The sequence below is a fragment of the Melospiza melodia genome, chromosome 8 (genome assembly GCF_035770615.1).
Source record: "Melospiza melodia melodia isolate bMelMel2 chromosome 8, bMelMel2.pri, whole genome shotgun sequence".
NCBI classification, from domain to species: domain Eukaryota; kingdom Metazoa; phylum Chordata; class Aves; order Passeriformes; family Passerellidae; genus Melospiza; species Melospiza melodia.
In genome coordinates, this window is record NC_086201.1 from 3466111 (window position 1) to 3486863 (window position 20753).

Sequence of the window (20753 nt, forward strand, 5' to 3'; positions counted from 1 at the left end):
TGCTGCCCTGCTGCAGACACACAGGCAGACGTTGTGAACAGCAGCTGAGCAGCTCTAGGCCTTCAGAAGTGGCTTTATAAATGACAAAATTAACAAAAACATATGAGGAGATTCACTTTTAACGTTCAGGGACTCACACAAGATCAAGTATTACAGTGATCTGCTGGTTAGAAATGCCCAGGGATAGATAAATTAAAGCCAGACAATCTTTCCCCTTGCTTTTGGCTCGTATCCTATCCCTACATGGGTTTTCCGCAGAGGAACTCAGAAACTTTGGGAATGTTGATTCAAAAGGTTTCTTCCCAAATACCTCATCAGCGGGTGGGGGGGAGAGTCATTCCCTGACCCTTTCTTCCTCTCCTCTCTGCCCTCTCCTCCATGTGGAAATTGGAAAAAAAATAAAGGCTTTGCTTTCCAAACCTCGGTTTGTAGGGACACCTGTATTGAGCAAAAGTATCCAGCGGCATCTTGGGCCCACATGGGGCCTTCCCTGCTCACAAAAATTATTCCAGCCTGTCTTATCCTCTACTGCCACAGGTGACTGCAGGAAACAATCCCCCCAGCACCTTTTTGTGTTTGATTTGGGTTTGGTTTTTTTTGCAACATCGGGATTCTTTCTCAAGGCGAGGACATCTCCTACACCCCAGAGATGGGAGCATGAGAAGCAGCCAGAACCCACAGGGATCCCAAATCTTGCAGGAGCAGCTCCCTCAGCGGAGCAGGGCTGTGGGGAGGGAAGGATGCTCTCCCCAGGCTTGGCTGCAAGTGGGCACATCTCATCTGGATGCTCTACATGGGGATGTTTAATCCCTGATGTAGGAAGGGCTCCACACTTCAGGGAAAATAGTTCTGGCTATGAGAGACATGAAGGAAAAGCCTCAGAGCTGCTGAAGTGTATTTAGAGGTGCTAAACCTCTGTCTTCACCAGCCTCTAAAATGTATTAGCCAAAATTCCTCAGCCAGAACATCTCTGCTCCTATTCCCTCAGCTTTCCTCCTTCCACGTGGTGGGCAAGAAAACACAGTCCCCGTTACTCATCCTCCACCGGGGAAAAAGCAAACTCACCAAAATAAACAAGGCAGTGAATCATCCCCTCAGCCCATGCCACCACGTCCCCATAAAGCCACCACGGCAGAAGGTCCCAGCAGAAGGCCCAGGCCCTGCAGGACCCCAAAGCCCTCCGTGGTGGCTGCTCACCTCCCCTCCCAGTCAGAGCTGGGTGCCTGGGGGTCACGGGGAGGTCTCTCCCTGCACATCCCCTTTCTCATGGTGGGGTTTGTCCCTGGCAGCAGGGTCTGGCCCTACAGATCCTCACAGTGATGGGAACACGGGGTTATCTCCGAGGGGCTTATCTTTACCACGATAGGCTTTGGTGGACTAAGGAAACCCAGCGAGGAGCTGCAGGCAGGACTGCTTCTCTTGTGGCTTTAACCAGGCAGGTCTGCATCAGGATCAGGCCACCCTCACCTCAACTTGCAGCATGGAAACATGGAGGAAAACCTGAGGAAAAGAGGAGAAGCCTGCACTCAGAGAACTGTCCCTAAAACCATCTCCAAGTGCTGGGAGCTACACACAAGGAAGGAGCTGGGGTTTGTGGGGATATTTTGGCTCTGCTTGCTCTTAAACTGATGGGGTGGGGGGGGGGATAGGATGTGCAAAAGTTTTAAGATGGAGCAGGGAATAGGATGTGCATAGGGATGCTGATGGAGCAGGACTGGGATCCGGGCTGCCAGCACCACCCCAATGAAGGCAGGATCTGTAGCCTGTCATTATTTCCATCTCCTAAAGAAGCTGCACACCCGTTATTAGTTCAGAGCCGGGCAGGAAATCATCGCCTGGATTAAGGTTAAATTCCATCTCAGAAGGGCTTAGCTGATTGCTAAATGTTTATGTCCAGTGTCCAAAAATTAAAAATAAAAAAAAAATAAAACAACAAACACCCCCATATCTGACATTAAAATACCATCCAGTAATGTTGGGTGCTCCGTCAGTCCTGCGAAGATCCGAGCGGTTTCATCGCTCCGATGCAAACCCTGCTGAGGCTCACCAGAGCTGGGGAAACTGAGAGATTGAGGGCTGAAAGAGCAGCCAGCAAAATTATGAATAGGGATTATCTGACAATGCCGACATGTTCCTTAAAGCCCTTGAGCGTCATCACACGCTCTGAGGGTTTGCTTTTCAGCGTGGCTGCAGATAAATATATTTTATTGATACACCATCGACAGCACTCCTGCCTCCTGCAAGCCAGGCTGCAGCCTCTCGTAATCTCCAGTTCATCCCCTCGTTCTGTAATCTGGAAATGTAGCAACAATATGCAAGGAGTTTGTAATGGGATTAATTTATTTTGAGGACTTGTTGGTTGGGTTTTAGGTTTTCTCCTTTTTCTCCTAGAAAACGTGGGTGAGTGGAAATTGAGCAAGTCAGTAATTAGCATTCACTTTTTTCTTTTCCTTTCTTTTTATCATATGCATCTAAATTCAGTTTAGCTCTTTAAGGAATTGCCAGACTGCCCTTGATTTATAGGCAGTGCCTTCTGGATCTGAGAGGATCTAATTCAAACTAATAATACTTGAATTTGATTTCGGGATATTTGCGCTGTGCTATATATTTCATTAAGATATCATCATTCCGTGTGTGTGTGTGTGTGTGTATGCGTGTGATATGCCTCTGTGTACCCAGGTACATTTAGGCATGGAGAAGTCATGCATCCTGCAGGAAAATCGGGCTGGCAGGGACGTTTAGGGAATAGTGGCAAGAAAACAGTGGCAAGAAAACTTTTAACAAAGCCACGATGACTCGTAGCAGGGAATAAAAATATAAATATAAATTATAGATATAAAGAAAAATAATAATTAGAAATCTTCATTGGGAATATTGAGGCAGCTGGTTCCCACCTTTGCCTACTAGCTGGGGATTGCAGCGGCAGCAGACGGCCAGAGCCTGCCTCTCCCTCCCCACTCCGCCTGCAAACCGGGATTGAGGAGGGGGACACCCCGAGGTGCCACTTCCAGCCCGGGAGGACATTTGGATGCTCCAGCCCGGAGCCCCCCCGTGCGCTGCCTCTCCTGCATCTCACAGGGTCACCCGCTCCCGTCTAACTGAGAGGTGACCAAAACAAATAAAATAATCCCAGAGGCAGATCTCGGTGGCTCTGATGAGCGCAGGGGGGAGAGGGGGGTCCCTTCCCTGCTTTGTGATGCTGGAGCTCCAGGAAGGTGTTCCCTGAGCATTCTGGAGCGCGATCCCAGCGCGGTTGCTCGCCCTCCACTTCTTGCTTTAGGCTCACAGTTCAAGAGCAGTTTATCTGAGCTCGATGTGAGCAAAAGTGCAGCGTGGGATCAGCGTGCCGCTTGTTTCGGTTTTCTTCGGGAGGGGGAGAAGGGATAAAACAATAAAATAAAGTGCCGGAATAGGCTGAACTCTGGTCAGAGCAGGGGAATCGCTCCGCAGCTCTGTCACGCAGCCCTCTGGGCAGCCCCACGTTTACCTTGGGAAGGGACCGTGCGAGTGGGCAAGAGGCGAAGTTTCTCCTTGCAGGGAGACTATTTCGAGCTCCTTGAGGAGGAAGGAGCGGCTGTGGGCTGTGCTGGGAGCCGGGCATGAGCGGCTGCAGCCTCGGCCGGGTCTGCCTGCCCCCTCCGCAGCCGAGCGCCTTCGCTCAGCATCCCCGGCTCGCCCTGCCTTCACCCACTTCGATGTTACTTCTCGATTACGCGCCGCGCGAACCGGCTTTTTGATTAACAAACCGGCAGAGCGTTGGTTAAGAACGCTTAAACTTCAAAAAAAAAGAAAAAACTATCCCCCTGGGAAGCGGGCTCTGAATTGGTTAATAATGTGCAGTACTTGCTAAATTGCTGACTTCCAGATGTGGAAAATATCTTTCTTGTTTAGGACCTACGTAACCTGATTGGATTACGACAGAAGCGTCACATTGGAAGGCTTTTGAGTGATGATTTAATTAACCATACAGTAGAAAGCTGTATTTGCCAGGAAACCCCTTCCATATTTGCATAACCAATCCCTTCAGTGCAAAGGTGGAGTCTGGGCTCCTTTTTTTTTTTTTTTTTTTCTCTCTTCTTTTTTTTTTTTTTTTTTCTACATGCAATTTTATTTTAATTTTAATACTTGAAAAAAGTGAAAAACTTGTAACCTCCCTGAAGTTCAGCCCCACGCGTTACTCGTCCACGCTGTCTCTCTCTGCTCATCCAGCTACTTCCAAGAAAAAAGCAGAGCCAGGAAAAGAGCCCATCTCACCCCTGATCCATATCTGTGAACAAAACAGATAGACTGTAAGATCTCAGCACGTTTGGTTGATTTTTATTTATTTTTTTTTTCATCAGATTTAGCTGACTATTCAAAGAACCTGGATGAGCGCTGAAATGAAAGGGGGGGGGGGGGTTGAGGAATAAAAAAGCCCCAAAAGAAAACGCGTGAAGCATAAAAACAAAAATTAAACCGCACCAAAACAAGCCAGGAGGGCTCATTCGCACTACCCGAACAGAGTTGAGTTTCTAGGCTTTATGTTAAGTTTTTAGTTTTGCCCAGCGCAAGAGGCGAGAGCGCGGAGCGGGGCGGGACGCGGGGGGCACCGGCAGCAGCGATCCCGGCCCGGGATCCAGAACCGGCGGGGATCCAGCACCGGCGGGGATCCAGCACCGGCGGGGATCCAGCCTGGGGGCCGGGATCCAGCGGGATCCAGCGGGCAGGGGGCGGGGATGCCCGGGCAGCGCAGGGGATGCGCGGGGGCACCGCGGGCAGGGATGCGCTGGGGCCGGGGCTGATGCGGCCCGGGCTGGGGGCAGCGGCGCGGGCAGGGAGCGGGGGGATGAGGGCAGGGCGGCCCCGCGGGGCAGGGGGCCCGCAGCCCCGGGGGGATCGGATGCGCTGGCGGCGGGGCGCGCTGAGTTTCCGCGGGGCGCGGAGCGGAGCTGCGGGGCGGGGGGCGGGCGCGGGGCGGGGGGCGGGCGGGAGGAGGTGGAATTGCATTTCTGCCGCTAAAGCGTTCGCGGAGACTTCAAGGTATAATCTATCCCAGATCCTTTCCCAGAGAGAAACTTGGCGATCACGTTTCCACATGATGCTCACGTTTGGTGCTCTCCAATTATCCCTCCCCACAAAGATAGGTGGCGTGTGTTGCAGGGTCTCTCCTCTCGCTCGTACAGAAAAGAAAAAGAAAAAAATGTCATTAGAAGAGGCGTAACACGTCAGTCCGTCCCCAGGTTTGTGTTTCCTGGAGTGGCAGAAAGAGATCAGTCCTAACCTGCCCAGCAGGAATAACGGTCCTTCCGACAACTCTTTGCAAGGCTTTTTACAATTTCTCCAGGAGCTGCATCTCCCTTCACCTTTTCTCCTCCACTTCGCGGCTTCTTCATGCTTTTTCTTCTCACCATTTCTGGCCAAAACTACAAACAAGACTTCGCAGGTAGGTTTGGAATTTAATTCCATTTTCTCTCTTTTTTTTTTTATTTTCCCCTTCTCTTCTGGTTTTTTTTTTTTTTTTTCCTCACACCATCTCACGCATCAGATGGGTTACTTCATTTCGAGAGTATTTTAATTTTCCTGGATTTGTTTATACTTGGGGAGAAAATTTTATTTTTTTTAATTTTTTTCAATCTTTTGAACCGAAACCTGAAGTCACTCCAGCACCGCTCCAGGGAGGGATGAGCAGTTTCGGGGTGCTCGGGGCTGTGCCACCACCACCCCTGCTCCCCTTACCTGTCAGCCAGGTACGGGAGGTGCCTTTTAAAACGCAGCAGCAAAAAAAAGTTTTAGCGTTAGGAAAGGACTTGGTCCTCCTGCAAAAAAAAAAGAAAAAAAAAAAAAAGCAAAAACCCCCAAACACCCCCCACCCACCTCCTGCTCTTTTTATTTCAGGTTTTACATCTGAGCTCTGAAAGTTTGCAGGTACCTGTTAATGCTTTGCATGCCCTGAGCTTGCAGAGCCAGCCCGGCCGGGCACCGCTGGAGCCCCAGCCCCGGACAGGGCTCCCCGGCAAAGGATGTGTTTCCCCAAACAGAAAGTTTTGCTGTTTTGTCTGCACACTTGGTTTCATTTCTATATTTTATTTTGTGAAGCCGGGTGAAGTAACACCTTAGCTTCTGGGAGCCTAAAGCAAGAAGTGAAAGTACAGGCTGGAACTTAAAAGTCGTTTAGCAAAAGGAAAATAAAAAATTAAAATTAATGCATATTTTTAAAAGCTTGCCGGTGCTCCGGGAAGAAAAGTGTTCTCGAGAAATTTGCAGGTTTAAAATTACTGACAACTTTTTTTTTGCGGGAGGCTGGAGAGTGGGGAAGGGAGTGAAATGCATTTAAAACAATTCACCATTGGTGGTTTTGCATGAAAACGCCAATTTGCCGAGGCAGGCTGAGGGTCCGGGCTCGCCTCGCTGCCCGTCCTCCCTCCCCGCTGCTCTCCTCTCCTGGCAGCTCCGCCGCGGTGATGCCACCATCGCCCACCCCAGCCTCGGGAATTACTGGCAAATGCTAAAGTTTCCAGCGCATTTCTCAGCCCCTTCTTTGCTCAGCCACATTCGTGCACATCCACAGAGCCACCCATTCCCTCTGTCCAGGCGGAATCCCAGGCAGGAGAGTGTGGGTAAACACGCTGACCCTACGCACACTCTCTCAGTCTCCCCATCCTCTTACCTGCTTGGAGATTTATTATTTTTTTGTTTATAACCAAGCAGGTTTTATAACAGCAAACGCCTGAGGAGAGAGTTCAGGCGGAATAAAAAGACCCAACAGCAGCACACTTCACTGCTCAGTCCTGGTGTGAAGCTCCAGCAAAGTAAAAAAGACACAAGAGAGAGGAAAGAGGAAAAGGAGGGGGGAGAAAAATCTCACTCTGCTTTAAATACATATATATATATTGAAACTGTTGAGTCAGGTAATAATTTTTTGGGTTTTATGCAAAACTCCCAGGGCAGGAGAAGACAATAGATGCGAAGGCGAGGGGGCATCCTGCTCAGGAGAGCAAGGGTTAATTGCCCTTGTTTTACAGTTTGCATCTGTTACATCTTTTATAGCCCCCTGTTTAAACTAATCCTCAAGTCAAAGCATCTTTAAAGCTACAGCATCTTCTTCGAGATGAACTGAGTTTCAGGAGCGTTCTTGCAGCAATCCAAACGCTCCTTCCCCTCTCTCCCTTTGACAGATAGAGCCTCCTGCCCAGCCTGGGCACACAGGCACACTCAGTAGGTCTAAAAGTTTACAAGTTGCTTTTATTTATATTTTTTTTTTCCTTAAAAACAAAGAAAAAAAACCACCAAAACCCAACTGAAGGGCTGAAAACTCTGACAGCGGTAGTTTTGATTTCTGTTTCTTTTCTGGGAAGGAAAAAAAAAATGACACTCTGAAGCTTTGTTTAAGTAAGGGGCAGGGGAAACCCTGAATATTGTCAAACTGACTAAAAAGGTGACAGAGGTTTATAATTACACTCCTCGTTGTCAGGGGGAGGGGGAGGTATCCGTGCTGAGCTTTACCCCAAAAGGACAGGGGAGAGCCATGTTTCCCTCTCCTCTTATCACTTTGCTGGAGAGCACTTTGTGGGGAGAAAAAATGAAGGCAGGAGAAGGGTAGGATTTCTCGTGAAAAGAAGTTCTAGTGTCAAATTAAAGTACTTTTAGGAGGAAATGGTCCGCCTAGCATTGAGTCAAACAGCCTACTGTAAAAGCTGTGCATTCCCTCATACGGTCATGAGTTATGACTCATTTGAGATGTAATTCTTGTCTCTCTCTCTCTCTCTCTCTCTGATCTGCTTTGCTGGTGCAACACACACACACGCAGGGAGGGAGACACACGCACACGCGCTCACACACACACACACACACACACACACACACGGAGACACACGCACACAGGGAGGAAGAGAGAGAGAGAGAGAGAGAGAGAGAGGGAGCAGAAATAAATAAATAAATAAATAAATAAATAAATAAAGAAGAAATCTGCCCGGCTGGGGAGAGAGGGGGAGCCCGCTCCGACCGCGTCCCACCTCCCCCGGCACGGCCAGCCTCGCCGTGTGCGTGGATGGGTTCTTTTTCGGGTGCAAACTGGGGTCCCCGTTGGCGCCCTGCGTTTAAATGGGACATCCCGATGCCCACATTGTCGCTGTGTTTGGTCGTTACATAGAGCCTGCGTGCTGCTGCTGCCGCTGCCGCCGCCGCTGCTGCTGAATCAGGGAGTCGAGCCCATGCGAACTGCCATCTGATCCACTCTTATCAATGAAGCAGCAGATCATGGCGGATGGCCCCAGGTGTAAGAGGCGAAAACAAGCCAACCCCCGGAGGAAAAACGGTAAGACGGCCCCCCGGGAAAACTTTTTCCGGCCGGTTCCGCCGCGGCCGCGGGGGGAAAAGGCGGCGGCGGCGGCGGCAGGACGGGGATAGCGGGACGGGGAGGGGGGCACGGCAGCCGGGCTGGCCGCCCCCCAGCTCCCTCCCTGCCTGCCTGCCTCGCTCCGTGCGCGGCGTCCCGCGGAGCGGGCCCGGGGCTGCGCGGCCGCGGAGCGGAGCGGGGCGCGGGGCGAGCGCTGCCGCCGCCGCCCCAAAGTTTGTTGCGCGGGCGCGGAGCGGAGCGGGCGCTGCCCCCGCGGCCCCGAGCGGCGGAGGAGCGGCGGGGGCGGCCCGGCCGCGCTGGTGCCCCGCTCGCTCCGGCGCTGTCAGCGCGGGCCGGGCCGGGCCGGGGCGCGGAGCGGAGCGCGGCGGGGCGGTGGGAGGCGCGGAGCGGCGCGGAACGAGCGGGGCGGGCGGCCCTGGGAAAAAAACCCGGCAGCGTGAGAACCCCGAGGCGGGCTGGCACCGAGTTAGCCACTCTCTCTCTCCCTCTCTTTCTTTCTTTCTTTTTTTCTTTCTTTTTTTTTTTTTTTCTTTTTTTTCTTCTCCTTATTGTTAGGGACTCGAAAATGAAACTTCCTCCTCCCTGATAATTAATAATACTAATGAGCTCGGTGCCCGATTGTCCGTCGCTGCCCTCTCCCCCGGTCCCCGCCGGCCGCGCAGGGCCGGGGCGCAGTGGGACGCGGTGTTCTGGGCTGATTTCACATTTGGCAGCTTTCACTGGTGTGGTGGGTCTCTCTTTCTCCGTCTCTCCCCGTCCCTCCCTCAGTTTCTTCCTTTCTCTGCCGGCTGATAGCCGCTTCCCCGCCGCCAGCTTCCCCCTCCCCGCCCGCAGCCCCTCCACGGCCATCCCGGCCCCACTTCCAACAACTTTCCTCTCGAGGAGCCGCAGGAAGGAAGATATTTGTGTGAACCTGAACCCATGCGCTTATAGCTCAGCTACTTCATTTAAGTGGAGAGGTGGAGGTGGAGGGGGGCTGAAGGAGGAGGGGGACGCGCACAACAACAACAACAACAACAACAAAAAACACAAAGACAAGAGAATGTTGATTAGAAACAAATGATCCTGGCCCCCCCTCCCCTTCCCTCTCTCTAGGTTGTGAGTGTGAGTGTGTGTGTGTGTGTGTGTGTGTGTGCGTGTGTGTGTCTTTTTCTTGTTGTGGTGGAGGCGTCGAGCCATATGGGGGAGTGATAGAGGAATTTTAGTCAGAAACTGTTCGTTATGTTACACTGGCTTTTCCCTTTGTGTTGTCTTTGATCTATTTGCTTGGCTTAGTATTACAGAAAAAAAAACCAAGAAAAAAAAAAAAACAACTAAAATAATATATTCCGAGCAGCTTCCCAAGGATCCGTTTCTTGTTATCTTTTTTTAAAGTCTCTCCCCCTCCACCACCACCCTTTACTCTTGTGTCTGTCATTATTTAAGGTGGTCCTCACAGAGGAGACCTCCCCTTCCCCTCATCTCTGGGTAATTTAGTAGACATTAAAATTACACGTAATGTTTCCCTCTCCTCTCTTGTGTTTCCTCTGTTCTTTTTATTAAATGTTGGTTATTGATTTTCTAAAATCAATGTCTGTTGTGGGGCTTTTTTCCCCTTACAAGTATCTAAAGCACGTTGCTGATCAACTGGATAACAAAAGCTTTGTGTCAAGTAGCCTTTTTTCTTATGTTAAACAGTCATTTTTGAGAGAAAAAGAGAATGAGATTTAAAGCAACGCATCCAGAAGTGCTCTTTTGCAGTAAAGAATATTCTGAGTGTTTGAGGGGGTTTTATTCTTCTTCCTCAGCCTCCTTGCTTTTCCAGGCAGGACTATTAGTTTAGCGTGTTAAACCCATCACATGCTCTCTGATGAGGGGTGCATCTACGTGTTTAATATTTTCTCAACGTGATTTGAGCACTAAAAAAAAAACCCCACCACCACCACCCTTACCCCCCCCCCCCCCAAAAAAAAAAAAAAAAAAAAATCCTGGATGCCTCTGTTTGTCCAGGACACCAGGACCGTATCCTGGTAGGGCAGCCAAGTCTTTGGGAGCATGTATGGAGCGGGGTGGCAGATTCTGGTTGTTCCCATGCAAAAAGGTGTTTTCAGGGAGCTGCACTAACTTGGAAAAGCCACCACACTTGGGGAGACGAAAGTTTAATTGCGATTTTTAAGGTAACCACTTAAAGATCCTGCAAACTTCAAGTGTGTGTGCGCTGCTTATGCCAGGGGCTGAGTTCTCCCTTCAGCGTCTTGCTCTGGCCAAGACACGGGGTGTGTGTTGGGGGGGGAAGGAAATAATTCCCTACTTTCTGTCTGTCCTCTCTTTCCTCTTTGTGCTCCCCTAATTTGTTTCTTTCATTCATTTCTGAGTGAGAAATGCCCTGGTTCTGAGGAGCAGGTAGAGCGAGGGTGGGTTTGGTTTGTTGGTTGTTTTTTTTTTTTTTTTTCATTTTCTCTTTCTCGACAAGCACGTATCCAATGCCTTTCCCGTTGGGAATTGCCTAGGATTTATCTGGACTGAGTGGATTTTTCTTCTTTCCTGGAATCGTGGAAAAGATGTTACTTCTGAGCTTGTGTCTTTGCTGATAACACCAGGAACGGTGATGCTTATCGAACTCGGACAGAAATTCCTTAGAAACGCAGCAGAACCAAAATAAAATTTAAAAGCCACGAAAAAGGAAATAAAAATAGATGGTCATGAAGGCAGCGAGAGGAGTGTTAGTGAATCCCAGACACATTACAGACGGGGGGACAAAACAGAATAATCCAACTAATGCCTCAGTGGGCTCCACGCCTGTGCGCGTGTATCTGCGTGTGTGCGGGGATGGGCAAGGCTCGGGATGAGATACCGGGGCTGGATAAAATTACAGCGGAGCTAAATAGGGTAGAAAGGAAGCAGGCTCGGGATTTTCCGAGATAACGGGGTTGATGAGAGCTGCTGGAGTGCAGGAGAGGTGTGCGGGGGGGAGGCGGGCCGAGAGAGGCGATGTGGGAATCAGCGAGGGGTGAGCCCCCCGGGGAGCGAGGGAGGGAGGGAGGGAGAGGGGGAGGATGAGGAGGAGAGGACCCCGAAAGCGGAGCCGGGGAGGGGGGCGGGAGGTGCGGGAGCGGCAGCCCAGGAATGCGGCGGAGCTCCGGGAAGTTCAGTCAGATGATTCCCAGCGCCTGACTCACTTCGCGGCACTTTCACTCGGGAGAGAAGTGGCGGCACAAGAGGAGGAGGAGGAGGAGGAGGAAGAGGAGGAGGAGGAGAGGGCAGCGAGCCCCCTTTCCGCACGGGCGCCCCGCGGAGGCGGGGGATGCTCCGGCGGCCGCAGCCCCGTGCGGAGCGGCGCGGCGCGGAGCGGTGCGGAGCGGGGCCCGGCGGCAGCGCTGTCTGTCTGTCCGGCCGGCAGCCCTGCCCTGCCATGCCTGATGAGCTGCCTCCTCTCCGCGCTGTTGTGGTTTGGCGTTTGTTGGCTGAGGGTTTTTTCCGCCCCCTCCTCCCTCCTTTCCGCTCCCCTCCTCGAAAATCCAAAGTGAAATTAAAATCCCCGCGAAGGGGGTGGGAGGGGGGAAAGTTGTATCTAATTTACCCCAAAGTTTCAGTAAACAGCTCTCTTTGATTCCTTTGCCACCTCGCTTCCAGTTGTAAAGAAAAGGGAGAAAGTTCAATGCTTTCAGGGCGTCTGATCCAAGACCACAGACCAAACAAGCAGAGACGATTAGGCTTGCTCAGAGCCTTTCCCAAAAAGACACCCACCCACCCTCCTTCCAGGGATGCTGGGGAAGGGGGAAAAACCTCCCTCACTCCTCACTTGAAAAAGAGGGGAGATTTTAAAAAAAATTCAAAAAAAAAAAAAAAAAAAAAAAAAGGAAAAAATAGGCAAGCCTGCCTGCTGCCTTCAGTGAGTGGGAAGTGAGTCTTGTCTTCCCAGCCTGGAGAAGTTTGGAGGCAGCCAGACGGAGGCTGGGGTGCGGGGAGGCAGCTGCTGGCGGTGCAGCCCAGGTGGCAGCGGGCACCGCGGGCACCCGCAGCGCTCCCGGGGCCGGGCACCTCCCCGGGGCCGCCAATCCGTTGCGAGCACATTTCTCCGGGACTCGAGACAAACGCGCTGCTACCACCTCCAGAAAAGCACCTGGAGATAGGTATTAAAAATTAATGCCCTAAATGCGAGTGGCCAGGGCGCAATGATCAGCCGGGCAACGTTTTCTCGGTGCGGATTCATGTCCAGGCTGAGCTGTGGCATGGAGCAAGGGGAGGTTGTTGTCTCTGTGTCAGGTCGGATCTATTTATTTTCTTCCGAGTTTCCAGAAACCCAGAGAATTTGGAGATTAGTGGCTGATTTACTGTTTGCCATTTGTGACCATTCGGTAATTACTGGTTTTGCTTATTGCACATGCTTCGCGAGGAAAGTTTTGGGGGAATTTCTAATTGCTGCAAGAAAATGCATTTGATGGCTTGGGAAAGGCGTATTTGCAAAGGGAAGAAAAAGTGATAAGGAAACCATTACAAGTTAATTATCGATAATTATACATAGCCAACTGCCCAAGGTAGGGGAAATATATGATGCAAGCTCTCAGGACAGGCTGGTAATATTCCCCAAGAAAAAATGTGTGTCTCCCTTTAGAGTGGAAAGAAGGGTGTTGATTCTTTTACAGCAGCCCCACATTCATTCCAAGAAATAGGAAATTCTTCGCCTCACAACAGTTTTTGGCATCTGCATTATCCCAGTGCTTTTAAGGTGCATTTTCTCCTCTGTGAAAGAGAACTCTTTGTCCTTTTTTTCTGCAAGACCATGGCTTCCCAAGGTAGACACTATTTTGTGCCTGTCACACAGAAAGGGAGTGCAGGTTTGCAGTGCTCACAGACAATTGATTGTCTGCCCTAATGTGTTTCATTTACATGTTTATAACGTCAATAGTGCTGGGGTGTCCACTGTACCATTCATTCCAGCATTCCCACAAGGGTGCAATTGTCTGAATGGCCAAGTCAGACACCTTTTTGATTGCTCTTTAGTTGTCTTTTTAGAGTATAGAGAAAAAGGAGAGAAATCTATGATGCAGAAACACTAGTTGAAAATATTTCAGAATTAAACCTCACCATTAAAGCAGATGTGAGCATTAGACAAACAATATATTTTAACTAAGATTTTGAAGGTGGAAACAAATTCAGAATAGTGGAGCTGGTTAGTGCACACGACATCCAGTCCCGTTCCTTAATTTTTTGGGGCTTTTCAAAAATGTTCTGTCGTTTTCATTTTAATTTCAGCCCCTGCAAATGCAGCCACCTCCTAACTCTTTGTATGCTTAACTGTAATTTGCTATATTTCCCCTCCATATTTACATATCTCTGTTTATGCCAACAGCGTCAGCTAACCACTGGGAAAGTCTATTGAGAGAATAACTAGGCTGGGAGAAGTGTAGACTTCAAAAAATAGTGAGATACAAATATTTCTCCATCAAGTAGGGGTTTTTTTGGTGAATAAAACGGCAATGCCTAGACTTTTCCTTGCAGCAGTTTAACTTCCAGAGCTGCGCCCCAACTCCTCACGCCTCCGATCGCCACCATCCCCTTGCGCTGCGAGCTCGCAGCAAAGTGTTTCGAGGAGTTTCCAAGTCCATGAAAGATCACTTTGGAAGGTGTGCTGTGCTGGTTTGATATGCCACCGTGCCCTTTATCACCCGGAGTGGCTTCTGAGGGAGGCGAGGGCAGAATAAATGAGGCTCGCAGCTGGCTGGGACTCATGGAGAGGTGCGTGTGTCCATGCACCCATGCGTGTGCTGTGCTCAGGGAAGGGGAGGCAGAGGTGTGCTCAAGAGAAAAACCGCTCACACTTCAGGTTAGATTCATTTCCCCCTAAAAAAGATGCTGATCCCAGCAGCTACAATTAATGCGAGTCGACCTGCCCCATCCGTGATCATAAGGGCAAAAGAGCACTAAGTCCTGTAGTTTCTTCTCTGGAGGTAAAACGAGGGAAAACTTTTTCATTTTCCTTCTCTGTGTAATTTTTGTGGTAATTTTATTTTTTTAAAATGCCTGTTTGTGGAGAGATTTTTTTTTTCCCTTTTTTTTTTTTTTTTCCTTTTTTTTTTGTGCCTAACAGGGAAGACACAGTAGATGCACCGTTAGCTGAACCCCTGACACGGCGGTCTTTTGAATGCCTTAGGTATGATTTCACTTTCGCTCACATCAATGCTGACCTGAATGCCTTTCATATCTGATCCGCTGTGTCTCTCCCAGTAAACATCCCCTGAGGGGAGAACAAAGAAAGGAGCTCTTCTTCTTCTTAATCACAATTCAGCCCATTCACCGCCGGCAGGCTACATTTGCATTCTGCAACAGAAAGCCAAGATGAAAAGGAAAAAAAAAAAAAAAAAAAAAAAAAAAAAAAGAGTGAGAAGAAGGGGGGAAAAAGCAGAAGGGTGGAGGCTGAGTAAAATAACTTAGGTGTTTGTAGCTGTTTGTTGGGCTTCCCCTAGTTACAAGCCTTATATAGATCCTGCTCTACCCAGCCTTGGCTCTTCTGACAGGCAGATAGTGTTACAAGATGGCATGCCTGTACTATTCATGGCCACTCGCTCTAACACTTGAGGTAGAAAGTGTCAGAGAGGGATCAAATTCTACTCTGAGAAGTCTGTTATAGTTAGGGTCAGGTGTGTGTACTCTCAGCTCTTGACTGCTGCCTATTATTTTGCTTTAATTACTATTATTGTTTACCCACCCTGACCTTGGCGGGACGGGGGTGGCGGGGGGCGAGGCTGGTTTGGCGGGGCAAAATTTCCCCAGACGAAATTTAAAGTTTTAATCTTTTTTTTTTTTTTTTTTTTTTTTTTTTTTTTTGCCTGTATTTTGGTGAGGTGTTGGGCCGGGTGCTGTCGCGGCCGGGCCGCGGTGGCCCTGGTGGCCCTGGTGGCCCTTGGTGGCCCTTGGTGGCCCTTGGTGGCATTGGCGGGGGTGTCCCCGGGCTGGCGGCCGGCCCGGGCTGCCCCGACCCGCCGGGGAAAAGCAGCGACTCAGCGAATCCACCAGAAATGCGAACAGAGGAGGAGGAGGAGGAGAAGGAGGAGGAGGAGGAGGAGGAGGAAGGCGAGATTTGTGGAAGTTTCTGTAGCCGGGCTCCCTCGTGGGGTTTTGTAGTCACGTTCATGTGCGTTTTCTCCCCATCCCTCGGTGTGTGTGCCCCCCATATCTGGCTGTTTGTTTGTTTCTCAGAAGCTCTTCTGTGCTTTCAATCAGACAGTTTTTCTAGAAAAATATTGAGGTCTTTGGTCGTAGCCACTTTTTTCTCACCAAGAGAAGGTTTATTTATAACTGGATCCTGCTTACTGAGAAGTATTTAAGCCCTTTCAGGCAGAGCTGTCAAAATTTCCTGTGTTGTTTGCCTCTATTTGCAACATGTAAAAAGTAATATGCAGTTGCTGGTGTTGGAATAACCGGGGTAGTGCAGAAATCTCAAGTGACAAGTTTTCAACTACACTATCTCCTGCCGACCAAACTGTCATTTTTATTTTTTTTTCCCAGAAACCACTTTTAAGATCCTAACAGGTTTTTTTTTTTCCCCTCCATCAGCAAATAGATTAAACGTGCTAAAGGAACTTCGAGAGGGAAGAACAGTTTGAACAATGAGAAACGGGAGGGATGTCTTATTTCCCTGTAGCTGCTATGGCAGATTTCACTCATAAGGAGCACACTAACCGAGATGTTACCAGTTGAACAGAGAGGCATGTGACACAGATTCCTGATTTTTTCCCAGAAGATTTACAGAATTTACAAAAAGAGATTATCTCTACACCTTCCACCCTCCTAACCACCCCCATGACCCAAGCAACGGAGGATTTAGGCAGATTTACTTCAGTAAACACCTTTGGACACTTGGGGAAAAGTAGGAGTCTGTTTGCAAAAGCAGGCTTTTGTTAAGTGAGGTGCTGGATAATGCTTTACCAAGCAGCTGTGATATTAACCTACCCAGTAATGCTGGAAAGAGCCTTAACTCCTTCTGCGCTCCGGGGCCCTGCAGGTGGCCTGGAGCGGGGGACCCGCCGTTTTTGAGGGGGACAAGCGAGGAGGTGGCACCGCTGAAGCCACAGCAGCCGCTGAGCCCGACACATCCCGGCCTCGGTGGCAGCTGAAGCTTTCGGGATCGATCCATCAGGGCGAGACGCGGGCTGGGCAGGGCTGGAGGCAGGGATGGGCAGGAGGGGCTCCACCTGTGCGTGTGCCTGCACGCTCTGTACCTGCCCGCTCCCGTGTAATGACAGCGCCCAGGCCCTCTCTAGGAACGCTCCCGAGCGCTGCCGAGGCAGGAAGGTCAATTTAGGATTCGCATTCGAGCAGCAGAATAGCTGAGAAGTTACGCCGGCAAACCTGTGCGAGTGAGCTCCCAGGCTCCAAGGAGAGCCAGCAGCTTTCTGGGAGCTTCTCAATCCCAAAAGTGAACTTTTGTTTTTGCTGCTTTCTGCTCTTTTCTGAGCTAATAAGTTACTTTTTTTTTTTTTTTTTTTTTTTTTTTTTTTTTTTTTTCTGGGCAGAAGAATAACTTTCCAGGTGTTTCTTTTTTTAGCAGGAATGAGATTGCTTCATTTGAGGATTTTTATTGTCGAGGGTTCTTTTTTTTTCCTTCCTTTTTTTTTTATTTTTTTTTTTTTAAGTGTAGGTGTCAATGCTAGAGCAGCCTCGAATGTGTGAGAAAGCAAAGGGTATGAGACATGACAGAATTAAAGGTGTTTGCTATGTTGTTACCCGTGTGTCAAGCTGCAAGCTCCCTTTGTCACAGCCTCCTGGAGATTTGATAGTGCGGATCCGCTTCCCTTCCAAGTGATGCAGCAGTTTCTGACTGGGGGGGTTTCGTGCTGGCGTGGTTGCTGCTGTTGCATTTGCCTCCCCGAGTGCATTCAAACACCTCCACATCGCACACACCCCGTTACTCCCACCTTACACCAGGGTGCTGTGCTCCCGAGCACCAGGACAGCAGCCACAGCATTACAGGCTCTGGCATGGAGCGTCGTTTGGCAGGAATGTCATCTGCCAAATCATCCCATAATTACGTTTTATGTTATTTGTATGAATGACCAAGCATGCAGTATTCCTTTTGAAATCAAAGGAAGGCTTAAAATGCGTTTTTGAATACTTTCAGACCATGGTCAGGTCACAGTTTGGGAGTTGAATTAAACTGATCTCATTTGTGATCTAATTGAGGTTGGCAACAACCTTAGCAGTAGCAATAACATACAAATACAAATCAAAGAGCAGAATTCAGCAAATCAGATCTTTTGCCTGAATCCTGCCTGGGAGTTATTCTCCGACTGCCAACAGAGAAGTTAAACTTTGTCCCGCTTCTCAGCGGCAGTGCGAGCCTTGCATATTTTTCGGGTCTGACAGGGAAGTTGGGTTGGAGGGATGGGGACACAAAGGCGAGAAGGGAGCTGGTGCCTGCTCGGACAGGAGAGAGGCGCAGCGACTCGTCACGTATGTTTCTGGAGAGCCCAGTGGCAGAAGGCGCAGGAGGCGGAACGGGGGAATACGCTTAGGAAGGGCTAGGAAGAGGAATAGGTGGCTGCAAACAGATCACTCCGAGCGGAAAGTCGAGGCAGCTCCCTTATCTTTACATCTATCGCTGCGGATTCCAGGAATGCAATTACCAGCGCCGTCGCGAATTGTTGACAAATTTCCCCGCGTCTGTCGGGAGCGGCTGTGGCAGCCGGGAGCGGCCGGGCTCCTGCGGCAGCGGCCCCGACGGGCGGGAGCTGCGCGGGCAGCGGGGCCGGGGCGGAGCGCGGAGGCTCCTCCGGGGCAGAGCATCCCGGCACTCAGAGTCCCTCTGCCCCAAACTGGGATACTGAGGGTCACATCCCCCGGGCAGAGCATCCTCTCAATCTGAGCCCCCCTGCCCAAACTGGGATACTGAGGGTCGCATCCCCCCGGACAGAGCATCCCCTCAATCTGATCCCCCCAGCCCCAAACTGGGATACTGAGGGTCGCATCCCCCCGGACAGAGCATCCCCTCACTCTGATCCCCCCAGCCCCAAACTGGGATACTGAGGGTCACATCCCTCCGGAGCAGAGCATCCCCTCTCTCTGAGTCCCCCCCGCCCCAAACTGGGATACCGCGGGTCACATCCCTCCGGGGCAGAGCATCCCCTCAATCTGAGCCCCCCCGCCCCAAACTGGGATACCGCGGGTCACATCCCCGGGCAGAGCATCCCCTCTCTCTGAGTCCCCCCCGCCCCAAACTGGGATGCCGCGGGTCACATCCCCCGGGACCCCCTTTCTCCGGAGCCCCCCGTCCCGCAGGTGGGGGGCTCGGCGGGGCGCACACCCGCGGGGAGCATCCCCGGAGCGGAGCGGAGCGGGCTGGAGGCGCTGGGGCGCTGCGCTGGGGCGGGGGCGTGCGGAGCCGCCTGGGCCCCCCCGCTCCGGCCGCGGGGCCGAGGTGTGAACCGCCTCCGTGGGGCGGGGGACGGGGCACACTCAGCCCCGCGGGCCCCGCCGGCGCTGCCGAGAGCAGCGCTCCGGGCCGAGGTGCGAACCCCTCCCGGACGCCGCTCCCGGGACGCCGGGCCCCCTCGCCGCCCCAAACTCCGCTGCCGGGAGGGGAAGGGGCGGCTCGGCGCTGCCTGCGCTCCTCCCGGCTCCGGGGTTTCGAGTGTGTCCTCAACTCCCCCCCAACACACACACACACCCCACCCCTCCCCTCCTCCGGGTCATTATTTTCTTTGACTAAAACCTGTTTACTCGCCTCTTTGTTTTTTGACGTTAAACGAGTTTCTATCTCCTGCTCCTGCGGATCTCTAAGAAATAGATAAACCATTATATTTCCCCCTTCCCCCCCTCCCGCTCGTATTTTAAAGCAGCGATCCTGACAGCAGTACTATTATTGCACTTTATGTTTTAGTGGATGTTTGCTGTTGCTAGTTACAGCAACACTTATCATAAGACAGCAAGAAAAGAGTAGTCCCTGGTAATTAAAGTAATGAAATATTCATTTACTCTACCTTTTCAGTAGTCTCACAAATTAGGCTGCTACATTTAATGCCTGCACTGCCTCTGTTTTTATTATAATGGCAGCTTTCGCATCTGCAATTAGGACTAATTCTGACAGTTACAATTTCTGAGGGATGGTAAACAGTGAACGAGATGTGCAGCAGTGGTATTACACGTGAAAAGCCCTTGTCTCTTTAACCTTGTTGTTTTTTTTTCTCGCAGAGGTTACCTTTTCCCGATGGTGCAAAATCGACTTGACATAACTGTTCATCAGTTTCAGGGTTTTCCCTGGAGGTATTTGCATCAAATCAGCCCAGTCAAGCTTCAAGTTGAAATTGGCAGCCCAGAAACTGACAGGGTAGGGACTGGGAAAGAGACAGCTAAAGTGCAGGCAGCGAGCTGACAGCAGCGGCGGGCAGGCAGGGGGAGAGGGCTCAGCACCCGGGGCTGCCGCCCCCCGCTCCCCCGCGTCCCCCCGGTCACCCCCGGGTCCCCCCCGGTCACCCCCGCGTCCCCCCGGTCCCACCCTGAGCCGCCAGCGAGGGGCCGAGCGCTGGGAGCCGGCTGGGCAGGGGGTGTGTGCGCCAAAACCCCCATAAACTGGGGGGGGGGGAAAAAAGTGTTGGGGAAAAAGAGGGAAGTGCCGAGCTGAAGTTGCTGGCGCTAACAAGCTTATTTTGCTGCGGTTCTTTGCCGGAGAGATGTTGCGCCAGGACTGTTAAGAGAAGTGACGGAGGGAGTTGTTAATACCAATGAAAACATATTTTGATCAGCTAAAAAAAAAAAAAAATATCCAACCCAGGGAGACGTTGATCTGCAAAGATAATTGCATTAGAATCAAAACAAACATTTCCTTGAATATGTTATTTCATTTATCCTCTGTCATGGGGAGGAAGGGGTCTCCAAGCAGGACAATGTGAAAATTAATTTTTAATAGATTTTTGGACAAATTGGGATCGTTCCCTGTGACACCCCTCCCACCCTGAAAGAATTTTACTTATTTGCAAATAAATCCAAATCTGATGTAGTGTGGAAGAGAGCAGCACACCAAGGAACAGGCAACACCACCAAGACCCACTCCCTCCTTAGAGGTGAAAAAGAGCAAAACTGCTTTACTTTCCTGAGGAAGAAAGCTGACAATATATATATATATATATATATATATATATTTTCTCCCTAAATATATATCTGTAGTCTTTACCAGATGATTAAAAATCCCTCTCACTTTTCCTACCAGACTTGTGCTAAAGTAAGCCTTGCTTTCAAACAGTTTTTCAGCTGTGTGTGTGACAGGCATTGGCTGATCTGCTGATGCCCATTCGACAGGCACTGTTGAGCTAAAGTGGTGTGACGGCACAGTTTTGTTAAGCTGTGAACAAAGGGCTGGAGATGCCTCGCTGGCATCATCCATGTGCATATTGGCCTTGTCACAGTTTTGCTTGATTTAATGCTCTGTTTATTCCTAGATATT

The 20753-nt window shown here is 50.6% G+C and overlaps 1 protein-coding gene across 2 annotated transcripts in view; it reads left to right on the plus strand.

Annotated features, from left to right (window-relative positions):
* Positions 1–4976: 4976 nt before the first annotated feature.
* Positions 4977–20753, plus strand: part of ZEB2 (zinc finger E-box binding homeobox 2) — a 114271-nt gene continuing 98494 nt past the window's right edge. The window contains exons 1-3 of one of the 2 annotated variants that reach the window (XM_063161556.1): positions 4977–5219; positions 5324–5422; positions 8129–8293. In XM_063161556.1, the coding sequence (XP_063017626.1) occupies positions 8221–8293 (73 nt within the window). In that variant the 5' untranslated portion in view covers positions 4977–5219; positions 5324–5422; positions 8129–8220. Of the gene's footprint in view, positions 5423–8128; positions 8294–20753 lie in introns of both variants that reach the window. The other variant, XM_063161555.1, reaches the window with a different exon arrangement.